This window comes from Remersonia thermophila, chromosome 1 (assembly GCF_042764415.1).
Source record: "Remersonia thermophila strain ATCC 22073 chromosome 1, whole genome shotgun sequence".
Classification (NCBI taxonomy): Eukaryota; Fungi; Ascomycota; class Sordariomycetes; order Sordariales; family Chaetomiaceae; genus Remersonia; species Remersonia thermophila.
In genome coordinates this window covers 1,138,514-1,163,793 of record NC_092217.1, presented here as the reverse complement: position 1 = coordinate 1,163,793, position 25,280 = coordinate 1,138,514, and the positions used below count along the sequence as shown (strand labels likewise).

The 25,280-nt window shown below is 57.8% G+C and overlaps 8 protein-coding genes across 8 annotated transcripts; 2 read left to right on the top strand and 6 right to left on the bottom strand.

Moving 5' to 3' along the window:
- Positions 1-949: 949 nt before the first annotated feature.
- VTJ83DRAFT_334 (uncharacterized protein) lies at positions 950-3,566 on the bottom strand (the record flags this gene model as incomplete). The annotated part of the gene is made up of 5 exons (XM_071009707.1): positions 950-1,478; positions 1,559-2,823; positions 2,882-3,190; positions 3,248-3,415; positions 3,474-3,566. The coding sequence occupies 5 exons, from the start codon at positions 3,564-3,566 to the stop codon at positions 950-952; spliced, it is 2,364 nt and encodes a 787-aa protein (XP_070869687.1).
- Positions 3,567-5,079: 1,513 nt separating this feature from the next.
- On the bottom strand, positions 5,080-6,907 carry VTJ83DRAFT_333 (uncharacterized protein; the record flags this gene model as incomplete). Its single annotated transcript, XM_071009696.1, has 2 exons — positions 5,080-6,506; positions 6,820-6,907. 2 exons carry the CDS (start codon positions 6,905-6,907, stop codon positions 5,080-5,082), a joined length of 1,515 nt encoding a protein of 504 aa, XP_070869686.1.
- Positions 6,908-8,373: 1,466 nt separating this feature from the next.
- VTJ83DRAFT_332 (uncharacterized protein) lies at positions 8,374-11,144 on the bottom strand (the record flags this gene model as incomplete). The annotated part of the gene is made up of 7 exons (XM_071009685.1): positions 8,374-8,498; positions 8,607-9,603; positions 9,661-10,000; positions 10,051-10,257; positions 10,322-10,449; positions 10,499-10,664; positions 10,789-11,144. The coding sequence occupies 7 exons, from the start codon at positions 11,142-11,144 to the stop codon at positions 8,374-8,376; spliced, it is 2,319 nt and encodes a 772-aa protein (XP_070869685.1).
- Positions 11,145-12,243: 1,099 nt separating this feature from the next.
- VTJ83DRAFT_331 (uncharacterized protein) lies at positions 12,244-12,639 on the top strand (the record flags this gene model as incomplete). Its single annotated transcript, XM_071009674.1, has 3 exons — positions 12,244-12,248; positions 12,322-12,449; positions 12,536-12,639. The coding sequence occupies 3 exons, from the start codon at positions 12,244-12,246 to the stop codon at positions 12,637-12,639; spliced, it is 237 nt and encodes a 78-aa protein (XP_070869684.1).
- Positions 12,640-13,427: 788 nt separating this feature from the next.
- On the bottom strand, positions 13,428-15,684 carry VTJ83DRAFT_330 (uncharacterized protein; the record flags this gene model as incomplete). The annotated part of the gene is made up of 4 exons (XM_071009663.1): positions 13,428-13,919; positions 13,983-14,469; positions 14,533-14,602; positions 14,658-15,684. 4 exons carry the CDS (start codon positions 15,682-15,684, stop codon positions 13,428-13,430), a joined length of 2,076 nt encoding a protein of 691 aa, XP_070869683.1.
- Positions 15,685-16,475: 791 nt separating this feature from the next.
- Positions 16,476-18,525, top strand: VTJ83DRAFT_329 (uncharacterized protein; the record flags this gene model as incomplete). Its single annotated transcript, XM_071009651.1, has 4 exons — positions 16,476-16,486; positions 16,550-16,616; positions 16,691-17,902; positions 17,965-18,525. 4 exons carry the CDS (start codon positions 16,476-16,478, stop codon positions 18,523-18,525), a joined length of 1,851 nt encoding a protein of 616 aa, XP_070869682.1.
- Positions 18,526-19,292: 767 nt separating this feature from the next.
- VTJ83DRAFT_328 (uncharacterized protein) lies at positions 19,293-21,218 on the bottom strand (the record flags this gene model as incomplete). The annotated part of the gene is made up of 5 exons (XM_071009640.1): positions 19,293-19,771; positions 19,830-20,333; positions 20,393-20,703; positions 20,770-20,828; positions 21,207-21,218. 5 exons carry the CDS (start codon positions 21,216-21,218, stop codon positions 19,293-19,295), a joined length of 1,365 nt encoding a protein of 454 aa, XP_070869681.1.
- Positions 21,219-22,782: 1,564 nt separating this feature from the next.
- On the bottom strand, positions 22,783-23,605 carry VTJ83DRAFT_327 (uncharacterized protein; the record flags this gene model as incomplete). The annotated part of the gene is made up of 2 exons (XM_071009629.1): positions 22,783-23,312; positions 23,383-23,605. The coding sequence occupies 2 exons, from the start codon at positions 23,603-23,605 to the stop codon at positions 22,783-22,785; spliced, it is 753 nt and encodes a 250-aa protein (XP_070869680.1).
- Positions 23,606-25,280: the final 1,675 nt, after the last annotated feature.

Below are 25,280 nucleotides of genomic sequence, written 5' to 3'. Positions count from 1 at the left end.
GGCCGGATGCAGTGCTGCTGGTAACGGGATGGTTGGCAAGGGTGCCAGAAGACGCTCGCCGAGGGCAGTCACTTTGGCAGTCGTTGTCAAATCGATGATAGACCCAAGAAGGAAGCGGGAGCAAAGCACCAGCGGCAACCAAACGAGGCTTCTTTCCAACAAACGCTTTCTGGCACTCGGGCAGCGGTCAATGCCCGCCGATGCCTTGCATGGGCTGTCTTACTTGATACGCCCATGCTTGACGTCCAAATGCCACCCTGGCCCGCGACTGTTTTGTTTATTGGCCACGCCGTGCTGCGTACATACTGTAGTATCCTCTAGATTTCCCACGGATGAGCAGTGGTGACAGGGCAAGAAGGTCGATGACGGCATCTTCTATCACGCCCACATTTCCGTGGTCGCTGCCACGGCATGGCAGGGCCCGGGTCGCCGGACCATAGAAACAACGCTGCTGACGGCCATCGATCGAGCATCGAGCGTCCTCTTGCCTCGGCCTCGGAAAACCCAGCCTTGTTCTGTCTAGCTCAGCAACATGGAAGCCTTTATGAAGGCATGCTTGATGTGCTGTTGTCACCCCTTTTGTTGATGTTGCAGTCTTGGCATGATAGCCCCTGAGCCGCGATGCCACAAATGACCACAAGCCATCTAACTAACTACTGTGTAGTTGGTGAGTTTATCTGGGTAGCTACTTGAACAGCCAATATGCTGGTACTCCCACAGCACCACGAAGGTGTGAATTTCCATACACATCAGCCCAAACCATCATAGACACATGCCCTACAATCCACCACCTGGCATCTCACTAACGCCAACAGAAGAAGATCAAGACGGCCAATCAGATGGCTACCAAACAAACCGGCGCTAACGTCCCTTCAAGGCATCCTTCCACCACGCTTGCCTCTCTGCTCCTCCCATCTGAAGGTAGCCACACAACAGCACTGGACACTCTCTAACGCCGACCAATCCCCACAGGGCCGCGCGCCCCGTCATTATGCCTGACGGCTTTTGAGTAACGTTCCGACCGCAGTCCATTATCCTCCGCCCCGCCAACACGATCCATCTTCCTCAAAGTCTCCAGCGCCGGACGATACAGGCTTTGAACAAGCCCCTGCCCAACCAGGTCGTCGGCTCTCCACGGCGCCACACCACCCAGCCTTAGCCTCGCGTTCTGCTCGACGAAAATCTTGTCCAACTCCAACGACACAACGGCTGCCTCGTACCACCTTGTCGGCTGGCCGATGGCAGCGTGGGTGTCCTCCAAAGATTTCGAACGATCGCGGGCGACCATGCGCGGGGCGTTATTCCAGTGGTACGGCGGTTCCTCTTCTCCGATGATGTCCAGCTCCACAACCTCGGTGATCTCAAGGGCGCTCTTCCCGTCGAGGCTATGGTAGAGCCACTTGATGAGGATGCGGACGCCGGTGATGTTGACAACATTCGGAGCAAACTTGATTTCCATTGCATCCTGCTTGTCGGAGCTTTTGAGGTGTTGGTGGGGAACTTGACGCAAAGCGAGGGGAACTTAACGCAAAGCCAGATGTGCTAGGAAGAAACTTACTACACGGAGACCGAGCTCGTCAACTCCCTGGCCAAGGCTCCGTACTTTTGCTCCATCGTCTTGACGTCGACATGACGTGTCACAATGCGCAGATCCCAATTCCGCCAGATCCCATGAACATAGACCAGCCTCTGAGCAGCCTCGTCCAGCGCGTTCTCGTCGGGCCGGATCAAATAGGTCACCTCCACGCTGTTCTTCCTATAGGGGTCATCCACAACGTCGATGATGAACCGATCTGAGCCATCATCGGTGCCAGAACAGTGGAAGGAGTAGGTCGTCCACTGGCGGCTCGGAAAGTCTTTCCACAGGCGCGTCCCGGAGACTCTGGCGTTTATCATTTCTTGGATGTCGCAGCCATGGGTCGAGAGGATCTTGGTGAAATGGATGTTTTGACCTTTGTCGTACTCGCGGTTCAGCCTCTCAATCAGCTCGCTTTTCTTCCATCCATTGCTGGGCGTGTTGGTGTTGTTGAACGCGACCCCGGTTTTAGCGACCATCTCCAGGACCACACGGCCCAGCTCAGCCCTGACAGAAAACAGGCCGCACCGAAGAGGTCCGTACGTGAGAAGCCATTTCATGGCATTCTCAATTTCGTCGGTGAAGCTCGGGGTAACGACTTGTTTGTAGGGTTCCTCCACTTCGGTCTCGCCCTGGGCTGTCTGGGTTTTCCTAGCGCCCACTTTCTTCCTGGTCTTTGAAGAAACCAGTGCTGCCTTCACGGCAGTCGTTTGGGTCCCCTCCTTGCCCTGAGGGGAAGTGACAGAAGGTTTCATCTGAACCCAGGCTTCATCGTTTTCAAGGCCGAGGTTTGATAGCTGAGCCGTTAGATCCCAACCACTCGGCATGGTACCTTGAGAGGGACCCTGGACGGTCGAAGGGGCAGTTTCGGTCTTGCTCTCGGAATCAGAACTGCGAACTATCAGGAGGGTGTGGTCAGGCCGCGGGGTCAGCTTGGATTTTGTTCTGGGTCGCGTGTCAATCCTTGGCCCCAACAAGGGGAAGTGGGCGTTCCGGAAGCTGTCCCAAGGGCAAATACGGATGGATGATGCCTCCTGGTGTATCTTCTTGTAGAGTTCGTCCAAATTGTCGACCCTGAGTCGATCCAGGAGGGTCGAGCGAGGCAGATTCATGTCGATGTTGAACAAGTACCGAATGTCGGCCGTGAACTCACAGTCATGGTCGTCCTCTGGGCGTGCCCTGTCCGGATCGGTGTAGTGCTCGGTGTACACAACGTGCTTCACCCTCCGTCCCTCTGCTGCCACAAGCTGTATTTCTTGATGAGGATGTGCATCGAGCGATACATGTTTACCGTCAAGTACTCACCCAGATGGTCAGCAGCGTGTCAAGCCTTTTCTTTGCTTGGTAGATGGCCTCCTCGTTGTCGGCTCCAATGTAGACCAATCTCTCCGACAGATTGATGTGCACGTCGATACCGAGCTCCGCCTTGAGCCTCTCGAGCTGTTCGGCGGCGATGAAGTTCTTGACCTTGTATCTGGTAGGATTTCGATCGAGGCCGTCCCAGGTTCCAACGCACAGGCAGTATGCCAGGTTGCTAGGGACACGATACGGCCGGCCCGGACCGTCGGGCTTGTCTTCGAGACCCCGGTAGATGAATTCATTGTTGAAGGATGGCTATTCGACGTCACTCTCTGCTATTCCACATGCGTGAGAACGAGGCGAAAGGCGCACCTGGAGCTTCGTGCCATCAAGGATTTCATCTGTATAGAGCTCAAAAGCGTCCGCCTCGATCTCGTGGGTGATTTCGGCAAAGTGGTGTCGTATGTCTGCCTCCAGTTCCTCTGGGCAAGTGACCAGGAACCATTCGTACTCGTCATCGTAGATGAACGTTGCCCCATCCTGCAACCCAAACGTCAGAAACCCGCCTTATCTTGACAGCCAGAAGGATATTGCCTACAAAAGTCTGGGACAACTCATCAATCACCTTCTCCACCACCTCAGCCTTGAACAGCCACAGGGTGGTTAGGTAGAACTCGGTCAGGCCAGACATGGTGATACATTAGGAGTGGTCGGTGCTGTCGACGTGGGTTGAGACAGCTGATCCTTCCGAGATATTAGCAGGGTGGTTTTAAGGCGTCTTGTGGAGGAAAGCTTGGGTTCATCGGATAGGAAATGTCAACAAAGACAGGCAACAGCCTGGAAACCGACCTTGACAGCCCGGCGGGAGGCTACACCGGTACCCAGGCGGCGTCAAACAGGGCAGCCCAAGGGGAAAACGAAGAAAAAAAAGACTGCGACTTACCCACTGCGAATCACTGCATTACAGACTTTCTCCGGATAACCGTTGTGGGGAATTGTAGGAAGAGCAGATCAAGGTTGGCGTCGTGGGGGGATGGAAGATGAAAGTGAGAAAGGAAGAGAGAGAGAGAACCTCCAAAATATTTCCAAGGTTGGTGGGATGAAAGTCCAAAGAGGACAAAAAAGGAACCTTGATTAGGGTCTTCGGGTTTCTGCAGCCCGAGGAAGCAAAAGGGTTCCGTCAAGAAAGCACCCCAAAGAAGGGACCACGGTGAGCGAAATGTCCTAGTTCCCTCCGTTTGTTTGGCAACCGCAAAGCTTCAACATCAACGTCTTAGTCTGACGGCCTCACGAGGGAAGAGTTGTACTGAGCTGACAACATTGACCTACCTGCCCTGCCTAGCCTAGCTTCAGGAAACAAACACGCCCCCCGTTGCATCACACCAGACCAAGCCGGCCTCCGCCTCCCTCATGCTCAAGGAAACAAGATATCATTCGGGCACCTGAAAGTCCCAACTATGAAAACAAAGCAAGTCGGCCGGCATGGAACGCCGTAGCCCACGAGCCGGGTATGCTCGAGATACCTTCTACTCGCGTGTTGTGCTGGAGTTGCACCCAATTTCGCTGTAGATCTCCCTTCGATCCCATCCTGATGTGACACCCCTTTCTCCTAACCCGTCCTATTTCAACAACGCCTCAACTCCATCCCATGAGCCTTCCAGGCGTGGTGCCGTGCATGAAACGAGAAGAACAGAAACAAAGAACAGAGAAAGAGGCGGGCCGCCCTCGGCCTTCGCTGCCGGTTGTCTGTTGTAAGCTTTTTCTTTTTCTTTTTCTTTTTCGCCTTCCATCGTGCGCTTGTGTTGGTGTCTCTGTCCATCTCCGGTCCTCAGAGGCCGTGTTGCCCACCCAGAAGCAAGTCGAAGGAAAGAAAAGGCCCGCTCCCCGGCTCGGAATGTTGACAGGCATCGTCATTAGAAAAGTCGTGAGAAGGAGATCGCGAGAGAAGAAAAGAAAATAAGAAAAAGGAATAGAAAAGAGAACCACCCGTCAAGAAACAAAAGAAAAGAAAGCCAGAAACATCACCCCGCTCTCTTCCAAGACGGGAGAAGGGTCGATCCCACCCATGCCTCTTGAGGAGCACGGCCTCGCCTTGTCGTCCCTCTCTGGGGACAAGGGGATCTTTTTCCATGCCATTGTCGAGACAGCAAAATGTCGAATCCATGTGCTGCTGCCGAGCACAGCTTCGTGTCGGATACCCTCCTTCACTGCGCCCACGGTATCTTCTCCTTGACGTTCAACGCCCAGCGCAGCTTATCCAACGCGTCCCTCGCCTCCTTCAGCGTCTTTTCCTGCTCCCTCTCCCTCTCATCCGCCCGCCTCTTAATCTCCTTCAACCCTTCCTCCTGTTCCTTCTTATACCTTTCAAACTGGCGCTCGATCTCCTCCTTCTGCCTCCTCAGCTCCCTCAGGTTCCCGTCCTGCTGATCGCACAGCTCCCTCAGCGTCTCGATCTTTTCGTCGTCCTTCTTCCTCTCTTCCACCAGCTCCTCCACCTCCTTCCTCATCCTCGCCATCGCCCTCTTGACCTCCTCGCCCTGCTCCTTCCAGTGGCTGCTTATCGCGTTATACCGCCCCTCGCACAGCGCCGCGTACTGCGTCGCCTCGTCCACCTTCCTCTTGGCCTCGTCCCTTGCCATCTCCATCTCGTCCTTCCACTGCCTCTCCCTCGCCCCGGCGTCGGCGGCCCGCTTCCGCTCCAGCTCCACCGCGTCTTGCAGGCTCTCCACCTGCCGCTCCTTGCGCGCCAGCAGGGTCTTGGTTACGTTCGCCTCGAGCAGGCGCGATTCGTAGTCCGAGATGACGCGCTCGAGCTTATCCTCGAGCAGGCGGGCGGCCTGGCGAGACTCCTCGGCGCGGAGGCGCTCGATCTGGAGCTCTCGTTTCAGGGCTTCGTTGTCGGACACGAGGCGGTTGATGACGCGGCCCGTCTTGCCCAGCCCGGCCTTGCCGACGGCGCTGTCCCACCCGCCCGCGCCGCCATCGGCGGGGTCCGGGAGGTTGGTGGTGGTTGCGGCGCTGAGGCTGCTTTCCCGCTCGGGGATTTCGATCCGTCCCGCCCTAGGGGCCGTGCCGTCGACGCCGTTGCTTCCGCCGTCCGGCATTGTGCTTGTTGCGGTGAGTTTTAGCTTGTTGTAGGACGGCTTTCTCGGTATCCCGTTCGTCGGCACTGCGGCGGCCGCCGCTGTCGTCAGCAGGGTGCTTGACGGCGCCGAGTTGGATGACGATGACGCCGCGCTGGCGGTGCTGTTGAGGGAGCTGGAAAATCCAGAGTCCCGCGAGGTGGTGGAATGGGACTGCGTTCCGTCGGTGCTGGAGTCCTCCTCCGAGTATCGTGGCCTGTCGTCGAAGCTCGTCACGGTTCGGATCGTCGAGTTCATGCGGTTCGGGGGTCGCGCGGAGGACGAGGAGGATGCGGCCGCTGGCGAGACCGTTGTTATGGTAGCTCCGGGTGCGCTGGTCGCGGTTCGTGACATGGCAGAGTTGAGGGCGCCCTTGGACGTCGTGGGGGGAGTCGATTGGGATTCGGAGCGGTCATGCGATGCTGTCGACGGGGCAGAGGTCGGCGCCGGCTTTCGGGGCGTCTCCGCAGAAGCCCGTTCCGCGGGGACGACGGTCACGGCTGGAGGGTCTTCAGAACGCACTTTCGGTTAGCGGCCGAGTTTCCAAGTCTGTTCACAACGTCCAAGGTCCGAGCCCGTGAGGCAGCAGCCACCCGGACGGCACCCCCCTCCAGCCTAAGCTCCCGCTCAACGATCGAAGCGTCAGTCTGCTGTCCTCCCGAAAGCCCGGGAGAGGCGTCCACGACGGGCAACGAGTAAGACAGGTGGGTCAGGCTGAGGCGCGGAGGCCGTAGACACGGGATGCAGGCGTGCGTTACAGCAGAGAGAGAGAGAGAGAGAGAAAGAGAACGGGGGTCGAGGGTGCGAGAGGAGGGAACATACTGGATTGTTTGTCGTCCTGGCGGGTGGAGGAAACGGAGGGTGATTTTTGGCCGGAATGCGGTCGGGATTTGAGGAGTCTGTTGCGCATATCTCAGGGTGCGTCGGGCTGGAACACAAGGAACAAGTCGACAGGCACACACAGGGTCCGGCAGCGCCAGGGGTTGCTGGTATAATGAAGGAATGAATGGATATGAGCGTGTCCACCTCAAATCGGGGCGGGTTCCGGGCGAGCGGACAGGCTGGGATGTGGCTGTATGTTTCAAACGGCGCTGGCTGTCGACGCTGGGGACGATTGACGTTGGCCCGGCGCGGTGCTCAGGGGAGCGCTGGCCGGCTCCAAGACACAGGAGTCCAGGGACTGTTGATCATGCGATGGCAGATGTTCGACCGATGTTTGCTTTCTTTGGGCCTTGGCACAGAGCAGTCAAGACGGTACGGCTGGGTGGAAGCTTGCCCTGGCTCAGAACACGCTGCTCAACGGGCCGCAGAAAAAAAGGAAAAGAGAGGAGGGGGTGATGGTGTTGATGTTGTTGACAAAGGCAAAGTGGGAGGAGGACCTGCACCACCGTCCATGTCAGATGCACGTTTGTTGCTTGTGCCTGGGCTGGTTCTGCGGTGCTTTCCCCATCCTTCGGCTGTCGATCCCATCTGGGCTCCCTGATCCTCGTCCAATCCGGCCTGGACCACTCATGTTTGCGCAGCGCTGACACTGCCCCAGCAACCATGAGCAAGCCATCCACAGCCCAAGTGGGGTCCCGCTTCTGCATCCACAGTGGCTGCTACGGTTTTTGTGTACCGTGAGATGGGATGCTTCCTTGTGTCCACATCCGCCACCACTGGACCTGGGCTGACAGTTTCCAGTGTATCGTACATGCTATACTTCCGTAACTCCTCCGCAACTCGGACGGGAATCCAAAACAGGGGGTCTGCATGGCTGGTCTGTGTCGTGCAGGTTGCAGCCGTCCATGCCTCTTGTCTTCTTGTCTTGAATGGCCGGATGAAAAAGCCATCCCCCAAACACACGGGACGATTTGCCAGAGCACCGGCAAAAAACAACGGCGTCTGGAAATGGGCCTCATTTCCGAATGCCGCTAGCTATGTCCCAATACAATGGATGAGCCTGGCCGCCAAGCCCCGTCAAATTTCACGGCTTCAATGCTAGCATTGAAAATGTTCACACGTCATCCGACAAGGTCCCGTCCTGGCGTGCCGCGTCTACATACCCTATCTTGGATGGTGCTGAGCCGGACGACAGTGTGAAGCCGACAAAATGACAAAATGGCTGGCTCTCCCCGAGAATGGACGGGAACCCATCACGTTACCGTGTGCTGTCCAGTGTCCGTTTCTTGCGAAATGCGTCTCTTTTTGTTTTACCCATACAAGGCTGTACACCACCATGCCGCCATGCTCATTACAATGATGGTACGAAGTACAAACCCCCGCTTCCTCCGCCCTGGTTTCTCCTGCGTCCTCGGGGCGGACCATGAGAGGGAAACCCTCCCTGCCACAGCTTCTCTTGGCTGTCTCCCACGTTCCCGAGCCTCCCCCCCCCCCTCATGTTGCAACCGCCATGGCGTTAGCAGGCAGCGCACCGCTCTCCAAAGCCCGAGCCTGCGACTCAATGAACCCAGGCCGCCACTTTGCCAGATACTTCGCCGCCAGGGGCCTCGCGTCCTCAACTGTAGTGCATAACCCACCATCAGCATTGATCCACGCAGATCAACAATGACACGGAAAAAAGGCAAAAAAAAAATAAAAAAAATAAAAAAAGAACAAGAAAAACTCACACTCGGTCCAGATCTCCCCCACCACGTCCAGCGCCGCCTCCCTCACCGGCGGCCGCATCATGACCAAATACAGCAAGCTCGTCAGCGCGAGCTGCACCGTGGTCGGGTCGGCACACAAGCCCTTCAGCCGGCTGAGCATGGCCCGGTTCAGCTCCGGGATCTCGGCCAGGAACCGCGTGAGCACCTTGTCCTGCGCCGTGACGTAGCTGAGCAGGCCGTCCACGACGCGCAGCGCCCACTTTTCGTAGTGCAGCGTCACGTCGCCCGCCGAGGCCGAAGAGCGGCGGCGGCGCTTGGCAACCTGATCGCAATACCACTCCTCGCACAGCCACGCGACGGCGACGTCGATCCGCCGACGCCAATCCTCAAGGATGTAGTTGTAGAGCATCTCGCGGATGGCGTCGCCAAGGGACGGCCCGCGGAGGCGCCCAAGGGACGTGGTTGTGCCTTCCTCGGCCTTGATGCGGGCCTCGCCGCCGTCGTCGCCATCCTCGTCCTCCTCATCGTCAAGCCCCGCCGTGCTCCGCGTCGCCAGCCGCGTAATAACCGTCAGCCAGGAGTCGCGATCGAAACTTGCCGCGGCAAGGCGGTTGATACCCGCCTTAGGCCGCCGCACCGCTGCCGCACCACCACCGCTGCTGCTGGCGCCATCCTTAAGCGATGCTAGCGGCGCAAACACGCGCGAGGCGGCAGCTTGGCTGAGCTGAGCGGCTGTGTCGGGATCGAGAGCGGGAGGAGGAGGGAGCTTGAACGGCCCGAGCGCTGCCAAGGTCGCCCCGCCATCGAGAGCGTGGCCGACTGGCTCCTCAGGGGGCGCGTTGTCGAGCTTGTTAAGGATTTGTTCCGTATCTTCGGCTGGGGTAAGGTCGGGCTCGTAGTCGTCGTCGTCTTCGTCCACGCCCAGAGGCGCCGTGGCAGCGTTGAGCACAGCAGGCGGCTCTGCGCTGGGGGCGGCCGTCGCTGCGGCAGAGAGAGTAGCCAGACGGTCTCGGACTCCCTGCAGGATGTTAGCACCTTCTTCCTTCCAAAGCAGGCATCGCTGAGGAGCGCTCACATTGACAGCAAAGTCCAGAACCCGCTGATCCATGCCCTCCAGCGTCCGGACGGCAATCTTAGCCGCCAGTTCTGCTGGCAGCTGGGTGACATCAAAGCCTTGAAGGCCGAGGTTATCGGTGAGGGTAAAGATTTTTGCGAGCGTATGCGGTCCGGGTCCCAAAGGCGGGATCGTGAGCGGGGCGGCGCCGTCCATTCTCTGTCGCTTTGCGTCGGCAGCGGCGCTCAAAACTTGGTCCGCCGGCCTCTTGCGGTTGGCTTCATCGTACAGCTCGGCTCGTTGCCGCATCAATTTCTCGAGATATTGCTGGATGCGGCCAGCCATGGGATGATTGGGCTCCCTGACAGAATCAGCGATATGCGAATCGCCTGGGGGCCGCGGATCACATACCGCCTCAAAAGATGAGCCAGAAACATGCGTGTTGTCTTCTCCAGGGAGCGCACCAGGACTTTGGTCTTGGGTGTCATGGGGCTGCTGGTGGCGAGTCGGAGCGGGTTGAAGTTGAGAACCGCGTTGAGAATGCGGTTGGTTGTGCCTGGCCGAGTCCGCGCGAGAATCGAGAGGCAATTGATGGTGGCATCCACGAGCAGAACATCGCTGTGTGGCTGTCAGCGAACGGCCGGTCGCCCGAAGATTTTTCCAAATCCGAAGAGCTGCTCACCTGCTGTTGTCCTGCAATATCCCCAGCGTCCGGTCTAGGAGCCCAATCGCCTCGGCCTCCAGTTGCCTCCGGTCCAGACAGGAATGGTTCTCCGGGATCATGTTGAGCGAGACGTCCAGTCCATTGTGCTGCATGCCGTTAGATGCCGTTCTCTGTCAAACACGCGGGGTGTCCCACCTTGTGCTCCATCCCATTTGACACTGTCTGAGCGAGGACAACCCGTTGGGCGAACTTGATGCAGCAGATCTTCACTGGTGCAAGCGCCCCATCCCAGATACGTAATATCCTCGATTTGATGGCTGACATGTTCTCCCAGCTCTCTTTGTTCCAGGCGTTGTTGATTCTGCAAGAACTCCGTGTTAGCATGTCACCATACGTTCCCTCAGCTAGATAGCTGCGAACCCAGACAGGCCAACAGGTAGCAGGGCAGCCATGACCCTCCGCAAGCACCAAGAGAAAGCACTCACATCCACCGCACCACGACCGGATACGCGCTCGCCGCCGCCGCGATGGACGCCTTCAGCACGATAGCATCCTCGCTCGGGGCCTCGATCAAATGACGAAGCGTCTCGAGCACAGTAACGGCAATGCCTTCTTTCTCGCCCATGGACAGGACCGGGGTGGCCAGCGACTCAGCGAGGAACTCGGCGCCCCAACGGCGCAGCTCGACGGGCGCCTGGGGCCCGATGATGGGCAGCACGCCCTTGACGATCTGGGCATAGTAGGTCGAGTTCTCAAGCACCAGCTTGCGCGCCGCGTTGAGCTGCTCGAGCTGCTCGGCAACCGAGAGCGCGCTCGACGAGGACGTGCCGTCGGCCGCCATGGTGTGCTTTCTCCTCCTCTTGGGTGGCTCTTGGATGCTTGTATGTGGCACTCCTTCCTCCTCCAGCTCGGCGATGGGTGGTCGCTGGGCGGTATTAAGCGGGGGCGCCTGCAGGATGGGATAGGCGGCTCGATAGTACGGCGAAGGATGTCGGGTGGTAGTAGGGGCAGCGATGGATTTACAGAGCGCGCAACCCGGTCCTCTCGATGCGCAATTGGGGGCACGGAGGCACACAGCTCACGTCGACGTCTCCCTAACCGACCGAGGCGCGGAAGCCTTTTCCACCAGCGATGTGTAGCTTGCGCCAATGGCTCCAGGCCACCTCGTCAAGAATTGACAGCACGACGACCGTGAAGAGCTTCGCGATGTTTGCAGGTAGGTATCGGTATCAGGGCACCCCACAGCTAGGCTTCCAGTGGCAATCTCGGAAGCGCCAAGAGGACGCGGTTCATACTGCTGGGCGCGCGATGGTGGACAGAGGTGGAGCAGCTGCGAAAAGTTCCAAGTTCCGGGAGCCGTTGGATGGTTGCGCAGATGGCATCGATCGTGCATCAAAGCCAACCTCCCAGAACTTGGTTTGAGGAGCCGATTGACGGTTGCCAACAAGAAACCCTCCCTTGAGATGGCTGGCGCATTCGCTGACAGACCTGCAAAAAGGTTGCGCAAGCTGTCGGGGTTGTCCGGTTGCAGGCGTGAATTGGAAGAAGGCTGGTCTTTCGTTTCCGGGCTGGTTTGGTTTGGTTTGCTTTGCTTTGCTTTGCTTTGGCTTTCCGCTTCCTCTGCACGACGCGCCTCTCTTGAAAGAAACCTTGCAGCCAAAGAAAGCCAGTGACGTGAACAAACCTGCCAGGGGACATGTCAGACGCACGGGCCATCTCCGCGGTTAGCGCTTCTTGCCAAGTCCGATAAGAGCCTTATCGCTGCAACAGCCCACCGGCAAACATCCATGCGGCGCATTGGTAGATCTCGGCCGATTTTCCGGTCCGGCAGCGTGAAATCACGAGATCGCCAGTAGCCAACAGGTCCCAGGCAAGAAAGGGGAGTAAGTAACAGCAGCAGTACTAGCAGCAGCAGCAGCAGCTCGTCCACACAGCCAGCCATGGCGTATGTTCTAAGTTGCCAGCCCCTCGTACAGGAAACAACAACAGCCGTGCTGACCTCCCGTCTCACGATCCAGGTTACCTCGCTCGACCTACTACGACGCCCGCAACCGCCAGACGCCGGCCCTGATCCGGGCACGCCGGCCATACCTGGTCAAGAACGCCGTGACCGGTCTGGCCATCACCGGCTTTGCCGTCGCTATCTGTGCGATACCTTAACCCCCCGCCCACCACCACCATGCACCCACCTGCATGACCGGTCGACTAACACATGGCCCCGCAAATGTCTAGATGCCTACACTATCCACGCCATCGGCCAAGACGATTTCGAAGACGTCAAGGTTCCCGACGTGCCGGCGAAGCCGTCCGCGTTTACCGAGACCGTGAAGAAATAAGGGGCTGAAACGACAAGAGAGGAAGGGCTTCGTTATATCGACAGCATGATAATGTAACATACGACCTGGTCTGGGCCTACCCTACCATGGGATTTTTACTCTGACGCGTAGGGATCAGTCCATGTCAAAGGAGAGAGGCATTCATGTGTATTAGATCTGCAGCTACGCCGTGTACCATTCCACTGAACCAAGAGACACAGAAACGAGTTGGGGTAATCGAGCTTTGAATGAAGGGAGCAAGCTGGAGAAAGCTGTTCGGCCGCTTCGCATGATATCCCTGTCTGGCTTCAATGAAAGGAAAGGCACAAGAACCAGCAATTGGCTGGCACCCGCCGAGCCGCCCATAGACAAATACATATGCCTCACTGCATCCAAGCCGGAATCCCGATTTTCACAGACCATCCCTCCATCTGCTGCAGCGAACCAGACCTGGATCGTATACACTCCCCGACGGTATGCCATACAGACCTCGTGTATCCTACATGGACATGAACAAGCCACAGAAATCCCCGGTCAGGCATCTGCCGTCATTTCCTACCCTTCACTTGAACACATCGTTGACATACAAGACCCAAAAAAACACAGAGAACTGAGCCCAAAACACCAATACCAAGTAAACGCTGAGCCGCCATGGTGTGCCCGTGCCTGTGCAGCGCCATGAGTATGCCGACCAATGCCCACCGCCGTAACTCCGACAAGCCGAACAAATGAGGCCAGTGTTGGCCTTCTAGGAACAAGGATAGACAGATACCAAAGAGAAAGAGTTTGAATAGAAAGTAGAGGAGGGGCTAGGATGCATGGACTGGAGCCTCCCTCCGTAACCCCTCCTGCACCAGTTTGCCCTTCAACGAGGGCTCGGGCGCGGCCGGTGTTGAGGAGTGCGTTGGTTTCTGCGCCATCTGCGTAACAGCAACGGATGTAGAGTCGCCGTTCAGGCTAGTAACGGTAGTGGGTGGCGGTGCTCCCTGGGCGTACAACCCCGCCGGTGCGTGCTGGCCGTTGTTGTACTGCCGTTTTTGCGCCGCAGCCGAAGCCGACGGCGCTGCCGCCACTGTCGAGCTCCCAGCATAGGTCGGCTGGAAGGTCCTGTCGCGGAACGCCTGCTGGCGCTGCATGTGGTGAGAGGGGTGGTTTGGATTGGCCCAAGGCGTTTGCTCAATGAACTGCTGTTCTGCGGGGCCAAGGCCTTGGTGGGCGAACGAGGAAATGCCCGCCGGGTAGTCCGGGCGGAAGGGCGGCAGCTGGTGGGTATGTGGCCGAGGCAACGATTCACGGAGCGCCTGGGTCCCAGGTTAGCCCCAACGGCCTGTTCGATGTGCAGGTGGTTGAGATGACGGACTTACTTGGATAGCCTCGAGGTCTGCCTCCAGCTGGTCTTCCGTGGCGCCGTTAATGGCAGGCGCCGCAGGAAATCCAACGTGTTTGGCAAACCCGGAGAGTATCGAAACTTCCCTGTTGTAGGATACGGCGTTGCGGATCGCCTGTGGCCTTGACGCGGGGAACCGCAGCCCGTAGTCTGGAATCGTGTTTGCCGCGCGCCGCCGTTCGTGTTGGATCTGATACCACTCTTGGCCGAGCTCGGCCACCGCCTCGTCCCTCGACTCGCGGACGGCCTGGTAGAACTGAGACATAATCTGCGCCCGCTCGGCCACGGCGCGATGACGGAGGACCGAGAGTTTTAGCTGCAGCTCGACGTCGCTCCTCCGTATCTTCTCGTCCCGCCGTTCCTGAAGGCATTGCAGCATGGCGAGGTAGACCGGGTGTGTCGGGTTGTCGCCTGTCAGCATCGCTTCTTCGCGGTTGAGCTGGTCGAGACGTTCCTGGTAAAGGCTGCCCGGTTCCGTTAGCGGTCGAACGGCAAAGGCCAGGTTGTTCGTGCGCTTGCTTGCTTACCGCTCCCTAAAGCTGCTGAACTGCTTCTCTATCGCCACTAGCTCCTCCCAGGCCGCCTTTTTCCGTTCCACTGCTCAAGTTAGCCATGGGAACGCCCAGGACAGGGTTTTTGCGGAGACACATACTCTCTTCCTCGTTTCGGTGTGCTGCCTCGGCCTCCTCGTCGATCTCGTCGGCGTGGTCTTCCTCCACAATCTGGGGCGTGGGCACCTCCACGCTGTTTGTGTCCACATCCTCAGGAGGTTCGTCTGGTGCCTCATCCTTCGTGCTGGTTTCCTCGGGACTTTGGCTCTTTCGCTTCTTTGGCAGATTCCGCTGGCCTTTCCGCGACCTGCTTGGTACCGCGACATCCTCTTCGACGGCATCGGCAAGCTCCTCCTTGGCATCGGTCGGCTCTTCAGCGTCGTCTTCGGCGTTGTTGTCGCCTCGTTGTGCATCGACCGAGGCTTCGTCGTCTTCGGCCATGACGACGTCGCCGGTGGAGTCGCGGTCGGCCGTGGCAACCGAACTGGGCCGCTTCTTGAGCGGCTCTTCGGCTTCCGAGTTATCCGCAGCTACAGAGCGCTTCCGCTTCCGCGAGTCGATCGAGTTCTTTTTCGGGTGAGAGGTGGGTGTCTCCTTCGAAGGGGCAGTGGATCCCTTCTTGGTCGAAAGTCGAGGCTCAACGTTTCGGTCGAGATCCGCGTCGCTGGACGGCAATGAGCCGTTATCGTCGTCCGCTTCATCCTTCTCAAAGACGGACGTGCGGTCGCTGGCCCCATCGTCCGCCTCTATGTCGGCGCGTAGTTGTTGCTGGAGCTTGCTTGGGCTTCGCTCGAAGACACGGTGGGGGCGATCGGTAAATCGCCGGGCTCCGACGCCATCGCGCGTCGCGCCATTCTTTGGAGGGGTGTTGTAGAGCCTTTCCGTTTCGGCCTCAGAATCATCGACATCCACGTCGGACAGCTTGCTGTCGTCCGAGTCGGAGGCGGCGTCGGAGTCATGACCAGCTCGGCCATTCTGATTCGGCGTCCCGTTCGCGTCGCTTGGGTCGCGAATATCGAGATCGGGTTCGTCGCCGTATCCGTCCTTGTCTTCGGGCTCGCTGAGGGGGCTCGAGAGGTTGCTAGGGCTGTTGTCCCGCACGGCCGGGGGAGGGCTCGACGGTGCCATGGGGGGCAAGGTATCACCTGTGGCCATCGTAGACCATGCGACTATGGCTTGATGAGCCTATAATATGTTGCTCAATGGCGTCGCCGACGAGTGTGGTCCCAACGCGCGGGTCGCGCAAAATTGGACTCGACGGTTCCGGGAGCGGAAGGGTTGTGATTGGGGACGAGAATGAATGCTGGCTGCGACGGGAACGGCGGCGACGAGAGGGGAAGGGGTGGAGGGAGAATGCGACGGAGATATGCTGATAGAAAGTAAAAAACGTGCCCGTAGTCGCTGGTTCCGCGTTACGAAGGGTGCATCCAAGGCGTGGACGGCAAGATTCGAGCTCGGTGGTGGGAAGAAAGACGGGGAGCTGGCGGCGCCTGCAAATGCGAGAGGGAACACAACTGGCGGGAAAGCGACCTGGGTCGGGTTCCTTCCTCGCCGACCCGCCTTGCTAGCTTGACCGCCCGGCAGAATCCGATAAGAAGCGATAAGGCGAATTTTCGGCGCATTGATCCACACCTTGAAGCGATTGCGCCTAGGACACCTGCAGGAGATTCTGCTTCTGAAAGACAAACCAAACATCAACCCTCGAAGCTTGGGGTAAAACTCGGGCTTGTCTGAGCGTTGGTTTGCCCAAACGAGCTGCCGCGGGCTACGAAAAGCTCCCCAATTTGGTCACAATCGACCATCTGCCATTGAGGCGGGGTTGCGTTGCTCTCCTCCCAACCCCAACCCCAGGGAACCGATTCAGCTCTGTCAATCTCGACCTCAATTGAGCTTGCTCTTTCAGCACAAACGCACAAACAATGGCGAAAGGGTACGAAATCACAAACCCTCTGGGTCTCCCTGGATCATTGGCTGACAACAGCTTTGCTTGCAGCACGCTGAGCGTGGTGGCTTCGTCCAAGGCCATCGACCCCAGCCTAGATGCCTTGTTCTCTCAGAGTGTAAGCAGCCAGCTGCCATGAATGGTTTTTTGAACGATACAGGAACTAACTCTCTTTCTCTCTGTGTCTCGTAGGCTGGACCGGCCAAGCCACATCCGAAGTCGCGCTACGAGGAGCCCCTTCCCCCGAAGTCGAGGAAAGCCGCCGAGGACGACAAAGATAACGAAGACGACGAGAGCGACGAGGACCACGAGGAGTCGTCAGAACATGACAACGACGAATCAGAAGCTGGGTCGGGAGACGACGATGCTGCTGAGTCAGACCCTGAGGCTTCAGGAGAAGGCGATGAGGGTGAAGAGGCGAGCGCGGACGAAATGGAGGTCGATGCGGCTAGCGATGCCGGGAGCGACGCCTCCAGCGCTTCGAGCGAGGATGACGAGACGCAGGCTGCGCGCGTGATTGAACGTGCCGTCACACAAGGGAAGTCTGCAGAGGACGGGGCCCGGAAGCGGAAGAGGAAACGCAAGAACGATGACGAGGAGCTGGAAGCTGCCTACCTCGAACGCTTGGCTGCAGAAGACGAGCCATCCGGGAAGCGGCGCAAGTCGAAGGACAACAAGGCAGAGAATGCCGAACAAAACGGCGAAAAGGCAGCGTCCAAAGAAGATGATGAGAGCGGTGACGAATCAGGGGACGAACCGCCTGTCCATGAATCGCTGACGGCCGCTCCCGCGATGTCCGAGCTCGAAAAGGCAAACCGCACCGTCTTCCTCAGCAACGTCTCAGTCGAGGCCATCACCTCACGCAAGGCCAAGAAGACACTCCTCCGCCATCTCTCTTCTGTGCTGGACAGGAACGCCGACCCACCGCAGAAGATCGAGTCCATCAGGTTCCGCTCAACTGCCTTCGAGTCCGCAGGAATTCCCAAGCGTGCCGCTTACATCAAGAAGGAGGTCATGGCGGCGACAACCAAATCCACCAACGCCTATGTCGTCTACAGCACGCAGGCGGCGGCGCGGATTGCCGTCTCTAAACTCAACGGCACCATCGTTCTGGACCGACACCTCCGCGTCGACAGCGTCGCCCATCCCGCGCCGGTTGATCATCGCCGCTGCGTCTTCGTTGGCAACCTCGGCTTCGTCGACGATGAGTCCGTCTACACCACCCAGGTCGACGAGGAAGGCAAGGAGGTCACCACAAAGCGCAAGCGGACCAAGGAACCGGCGGACGTTGAAGAAGGCCTTTGGCGTGTCTTTGGCGAGAAGGCCGGCAAGGTCGAGAACGTCCGCGTCGTCAGAGACCCGGCCACTCGCGTCGGCAAGGGCTTTGCCTATGTCCAGTTCTATGTGAGCATCTCCACCGCTGTCCCATCCCCACCGCTTTCATCCATCTAACATCTCACCCACAGGACGGAAACTCCGTCGAAGCCGCGATCCTCCTGAACGGCAAGAAGTTCCCGCCCATGCTCCCGCGCGAGCTGCGCGTCACGCGCTGCAAGGCGCCCCAAAAGACGGCGCGCGCTATGGAATCCCGTCTGAACCGCTCCGCGCCTGCCGATGACAACTCTCGCGGCAAGAAGCGCAAGCGCGGCGACTCTGGGTACGTCCCCAAGCCGACTGCCGAGCTTCAAACTCTTGCTGGTCGCGCAAGCAAGCTCCTCGGGCGGTTCGGCGCTGCCAAGCTCACGGACCAACTCCCCGGTGTCGGCGGAAAGGACTCGAAGAAAACGAAGGGGAAGAAGGATGATGACAGGTTCCGCAAGCCCGTTGCTGCTGCCAAGGGTGAAAAGCAACCGAATGGAGAGATCAAGGGTCCCGAGCAGTTCGTCTTCGAGGGCCGTCGTGCCAGCGCCAGGGACGGCAAGCCCAAGGATCTCAAGTTCAAGGTCAAGAACAAGAGCAAGAAGAAGGACCCGCATCTGGCTCTGAAGAAGAAAAAGAAGACGGCTGGCAAAGCTGGGAAGAAATGAGAGGACTCGATCAATCGTTGGACTTTTCACCCAGACCCTCGTTAGCTAGGCAGATTCTCCTAGTCCAATGTCATAGACTTGTAGGACAGTCGAATCCATTCACCGAAACACATGCCAATGGCACATATCCCAGTGAAGACGCCGAGGCTGGACGAACATATACTCCGTGGAAGTAAGACACGAGGGACAATCAGATTGTATGTACACAACACCCAAGTCCTATGTGTCCGAGATGGACCATGTGATGTTAATTCCATAATGGGTCCACGGTTGAGGACAACCACCTGATACCGCACACAAGAACTGCAACAGATCCAACACACACCAGCAAGGAACAACATCCGAACAAACCTGCAACACCACGCCATGAGACCCTCTATCCACATTTTGCTATCTCGCTCAAAACGGACAGTAGGCTAGGTAGTGTACCGTGTAGTAAGTAAGGAAGAAGTAAAGAATAAAGGCTTGCTGGTAGGGGGGAATATTATCTTTCATCGTGGCCACAAAATATAAAAACGTCGCGAAGAATATCTCATCCGTCAATCACCTCGCTCGTATTGTCTCCTCCATCTCACCACCTCCTGCCCCCCGAAGAGACTCTCGCCCTACGCTCCATACACACAAGGCCGTCTGCCGTACGGGCAAGAAACATTCATCCCTCACCCGTCTGCGCAAACCAGCCAAGGGGTTTGTACTCAGCGAGGCCCGTTTCCCCACTCTATAGTCACAGGCAAAGAGCCGTGACCATGGGGAACAGAGCCGTCCGCTTAGTACTCGCCCTCGCCCTCACCCTCATCGAAGCTCTCAGCAGCAACCTCCTCGTAGTCCTTCTCCAGAGCAGCAAGATCCTCGCGAGCCTCGCTGAACTCGCCTTCCTCCATACCCTCACCAACATACCAGTGGACGAAGGCACGCTTGCTGTACATGAGGTCGAACTTGTGGTCGAGGCGGGACCAGGCCTCGGCGATGGCGGTCGTGTTGGACAGCATCGAGACGGAGCGGTCGACAGCGGCCAGGCCACCGTCCTGGGGCGAAGCAGGAACGGCCACGGGCTTCTGGTAGTTGATGCCGATCTTGAAACCGGTAGGGCACCACTCGACCAGGTTGAACGAGGCCTTGGCCTTGAGCTGGGCCACGGCGGCGCTGCAGTCGCGGTGCACGACGTCGCCACGGTACAGGAGCGCGACGGCCATGTACTTGCCCTTGCGAGGGTCGCAGACGACCATCTGGTTGTTGGGCTCAAAGCCTGGGAAGAGTTAGCGGTGGTAGGGGTCTGAGAGCAAGAGGCGAAAGGGGTTACCGACATTGGAAGGTCAGGTCCGAGACCTTGAAGCTCTCGTGGGCACTCTTGGCAGCCGAGATGACCGGGGCGTAGCTGATCAGCGGGTAGTGGATACGAGGATACGGGACCAGGTTGGTCTGGAACTCGTTGAGATCGACATTCAGAGCGCCGTCGAACCGCAGGGACGAGGTGATGGAGGAGACGACCTGGGCGATCAGGCGGTTGAGGTGCTCGTAGCTCGGCCGGGGAATGTCCAGATTCCGGCGGCAGATGTCATACACGGCCTCGTTATCGACCAGGAAAGTGCAGTCCGAGTTCTCGATGGTGCTGTGCGTCGACAGGACGGCGTTGTAGGGCTCGACAACGGCCGAGGAGAGACGCGGGGCGGGGTACACGGTGAACTCGAGCTTGCACTTCTTGCCGTAGTCGGTGGCGAGGCGCTCAAGGAGCAGGGCGCCGAAGCCAGAGCCAGTACCGCCACCGAACGAGTGGAACACGAGGAAGCCCTGGAGGGAGTGGCAGTTGTCTATCATGCCGGGTCAGCCATGGTCCGCCATCCAACATTCTCCAGCACACCCGACTCACCGGTGACACGGCGGATGCGGTCGATGACGTTGTCAATCATCTCCTTGCCAATGGTGTAGTGGCCACGGGCATAGTTGTTGGCAGCATCTTCCTTTCCGCTGATGAGGAGCTCGGGGTGGAAGAGCTGGCGATAGGTGCCGGTCCGGATCTCGTCGATCGGCGAGGGATCGAGGTCGACGAAGATGGAGCGAGGGACATATTTGCCACTGCTCGTCTCGGTGAAGAAGGTGTCGAAAGAGCCACCCTCGGCGAGGTCCTTGATGTTGGGGTCGGGACGACCGTCGGGGCCGAGACCGTGCTCAAGGAGGTACCTGATAACGACATGTTAGCTGCTGGCGACGGGGCGTATGGCTATGGGAAGGGTGGTGATGACTCACAGCTCCCAGGCGCTGTTACCCAGTTGGGCACCAGCCTGACCCAAATGGACGTGAAGAACCTATTGTCGGCGGTGTCAGTGTCGGCCTCGACTTGGTGCATCGCGACACACGTCTCTTGTCGCTGATGGCGGACGGGGCTCTGAAAAGGTGGCTTGAGATCCACCACGAGCGCCGGGGTCGGGAGATATCGCGATGGCATGGCCACGTCGTCGAACGATGGACCGAAATCATCACAAGCGCATCGCCATGGACACCGAGCTGCGAGAAGCCATCACGGCGGCACCGCCAGCAGCATCCAGGCAGGGCGGGCGATGGGATGCTGTTGGGCTCGGCCGACATCCTCGGTTTGTGGTGGAAACCCCCAGATCCTTGAGCTGTGGGACGTGGCTGGGGTGCATCCTAGTTGAGACAAGAGTAGGGCAACAGTGAAGTCTTACCTCGCCTCGCATCTTGACGGATTATTACACTTTGAAAAACAGAAGTTGGTGATGTATTTGGAGGTATGAAGCGGAGCAGCAAGCGCACAGCGCGATCAGGCGGAGAGCAGGTTAGTAAACGGAAGGGGGAGGAAAGCAGGCGCCTGTGAAATTGCGGAGAGGAGAGCTTGGGACGAGAATATTTGTGGGTCCAGAGTGGAGATTGTGAGGGGCAGCTGTTTCGCGGGGTTCCTCACCGCCTGGTCTTCCCTGGTGTGCTGTCAACCAAAATGCAAGCCCACGCCACTATCAAATCTTCAACGGGCAATGCTGGAAGATGAAAGGCCATTTGCAATCCTAAGCCAGGCTCAAGAATAAAAACGGGCAAAAGCCAGACCAAACAAGCCGGGTTATACTACTATATGGATATATGGATATATATATATATATATATTTCTCTCCATGAAGACCTTCCCCTTTACATTTCCTTCCCTGGTGACACCGCAACTCCGATGTTGTCCTTCTCATCACATTGTTGCCATGTCACCAAGTCCCAACGGCAGAAGTGCCTGTTGCGACATTTGACTGTGGCAGTATGCACCCTAAGGGTTGCAGGACTCTGGTGAAAATACACCCCCAGCTCAGCTGGTAGCCCCAATATGTGGAGTGGCGTCAATGGTACAATGTCAATCAATCTGAATGGTCTGAATAATCTAACAAGAAGGAAATGGACAAGCCGTTCCTCAACTATCCTACGCAGTACAAGATATACTACTGCTGTTTGGCGTCGCCAAGGCGACTCCCAAATGGCAGGTACATTTGGCTAACATCAGCAGAGTTTACTGAAAGCGTGCCTTGCATGATGTGTTGTCTGGCTTCGGAACTCGAGGTAGACAGCGGGGGGCCTGTCCTGACTCTTTCAAAATTCGAAGAGCAACGAAATCATTCAGGCCTCTACGTGTACTCTCATTGCAAACGCAAAGCTTTCATCAGTGTTGGGGTAATGTGACACCCGACACGGCATCCAAAGCGCGACAGTGGCACATGTAGGAGATTCACGTCCGACAAACCCAAGAACAACACCGCGGCAAGATGCGGCAGCATCTGGTGGCCGGCGACATGCAAGCTGATCGACAGGAACCTGTCTTGAGATCTCGATTCATTCATAATTGGCAAGCGGCTCCATGCTGTGCAACTCAAAATTCGCAGGCTGAAGCGCCCTGCTTACGAAAACACAGTCACCTCGACAACAAGTCAACCAATGGGATGTAAAACAATCATGAACTCGAGGGTATCTTCATTCCGCAGCATCCCATGGCCTCGGACCAAAAACAAGTTCCAACACAGAAACGTGGGGGAAGTTGTCTCACTCCGGTCATGTGAAGGTGCCAAACAAGAATGGTAAATACTCTCCCTCCCGCCCGCTCCCCCTTCTTCTGCTAGTGCGATTGGTATCCATTATCCAGCGCATCACACCACTAGATACTAAGCAAAGTCTAACCCAAAACGTCGCAGAACCAAGAAAGCTTGAAACATGCATCACCAGGCAAAAAAGATGAAGTCAAATCATGGCCAGGTGAGCCCATAGAAGAGAAACTTAGAAAGCCAGGGCAGCAACAGCCAGACCGCCGAGGAGGGCCATGCCACGGGCAGCCAGGGGGGCAGCAGCGTTGGTGACAACGGGGCTGGTGCTGGACGGGGCGGCTTCGGTCGGGGTGACAACGACAACGCTGGTGAAGGTGGTGCTCGGGGCGACGCTGGTCGACTCCGTCGAGCTCGAGGTCAAGAAGCTCGAGGGCACGGCGGAGGGGGTGGAGGACGTCGACGAGGACGACTCGGTGGTGCTGGTAGAGGCCTCGGTGGTGCTGGTAGAGGCCTCGGTGGTGCTGCTGGCGACCGAGGAGGAGCTGGCGGTGGTGGTGGTGGTGGGGGCGGCGGCGGAGGTGGTGGACTCGTCGTCGGTGTTGCTGTCGGTCTCGTCGCCGACGGCAGCAATCTTGAAGGGGAAGCCGTACTGGAACACGGTGGTGTCCGACGCGAGCGAGATCTTGATGCCGTAGGTGGCCAGGTCACCCAGGCTCGCGGGGACCGACCAGCTGTACTTGCCAGCGGAGCCGGCAACACCAGCTGTTGAAAACCAATGTCAGTCTTGCACTTCCAAAATCTCCACAGAGCGGCGCATGAAGGGGCATCTTACTGGCAATGGTGCCGACAATGTTCAGGGTGCTCGGGGTAGCGCCACCCAGGAGCTCAATGGTGATCTCGCCGGGGTGAGTGTTGTCGGGCAGCCAAACGATCTCATACGTGGACCCAGCTTGGACCTCCTCGCCTTGGACGGGCTTGGTGATGGGGTGGAAGCCGGTGGTCTGGGCCAGGGTGGCGGCCGCGAAAGCGACAACGGAGGCAATGGAGAAACGCATATTGACGGTTGCTTAGGAAGGGAGAAAACGTCTGATGAAGACAAACTGAAAATGGGCGGCGAGGAAGAATAAATATAAGGAGCGACAAGAGTCGGTGAGGTAGAGAGCGGATGCCCGAGGGCTTAAAGGAGTGGACTGGTTAAAAAGAGAATGGCCTGCGGCTGAGAACAGCACCGATGGCTTGGAACGCAGAAGAGACGCGATGGTGGTAAAAAAAAAAAAAGAGGAAAGGTGAGGACCGAGAATCGACGGGGACTGGTGGTTTTCACTGCTGCCCAGAGCTGCGCCCCCGTCCCGTCCTCCGTCCCCCAGTCTCTCCCCACTGTGTGACTGCGACGGGGGATGGCCATGGCTGGCATGCTGCTGCGCCTGCGGGTGGGAAATGACACACGGGACCTCCACGGCTCGCAGACATGGACATTTCCGGCTCTCAACGTCTGCCTGCTGCCCTAACAGGCCAAGCTCATTGGCGGGTGGGAAGCGACCGGGACTAGGGGTTCTTGTGCGGCCCTTGGCGGGAGAAATGAAGGCACCATTCCCGCCTGGCGGTTCGGTGGATCCATAAGGCTTTGGCCGTCGAATCCTACACCGGCATGCGGCTTCCCTTTGGGGCAAGCATTGTTGTCGAAATATCAGGGGTTGTCCAATCCTGCAACGCATTTTCAAGCTCCACCGTCGGTGGTTCCACCCTCTCCGCCTAAAGCCGGGGGCTAAGCTTGGGGATCAGAGGGTGCCCGGGCCGGGCACAAAACCTCGATGAGACGCAAATCCCATCTCACAAACGGTGAGAGTTTTTTTTTTTTTTTTTTTTAAAAAAAAAAAAAAAACGCCGTTCCTTCTGGAGGGTTGAGGATCATGCGTGCTGAAGGTGCACAGGGCAACAATGCATCCTCAGGTTTGCCCAGAAATGGCCAGCATGGAAGAAGCTGAAAGTTCAAAATCCAAACCCAAAAAACCCCAACACAACAAGCAACAAAACCTGGACGTCACGTCATGCAGCTCGTCGGCATCTCGGCCCATGCCATTCGCCAGAGCGAGTGCTACCCCTGGGCGACACAGGTCAAACCCAGATCCAGCAACCCACAATTGACCTCAGCCGCAGGCATAACCTCCGTTGATTCGCCCAGGCAAGGCTTTCAGGCTTTGGCTGTCGCACGCGAGCGCGTCGATTCAGGTTCCAGATTGTGTTCACGTTGTGATGGATCAATAGACTCGGGGTCTATCATCGACGGGAAACACTCGATTTCTTCTTTGACACGTCACTCATTGATCGGCACTCAACATGTCGACCTACATATAATTAGTATGGACGGACGGCCGCCTGCACGACTGGGAGGCTGGCTGAACACCCACCAGCCTGGGAAGACTCTTGTCCAACCTGGAGGATCCTCAGCTCCCCAGCATGCCATCCTCCGGCCCTATGAGGAAATGCAATGCAGCCGAGAACAGGACCAGCCGTCGGAGGGCCAAGGGAACACAGCGCGACAAGAATGCGCATGAAAATGCAACGGGGAGCTTCGCAACGTTGCTTGGAGCCTGTTTGATGCTCTGGTTTGTTGGTGGTCATCACGGCTCGTTGGCTGACTCGGAAGCAGTTTACGATTTCCGTTTGGTCGCTTGCCGAACATCCGCCTTTCATCGGGCAGCACGCAGGAACGACACAAGTTCTTTGCAG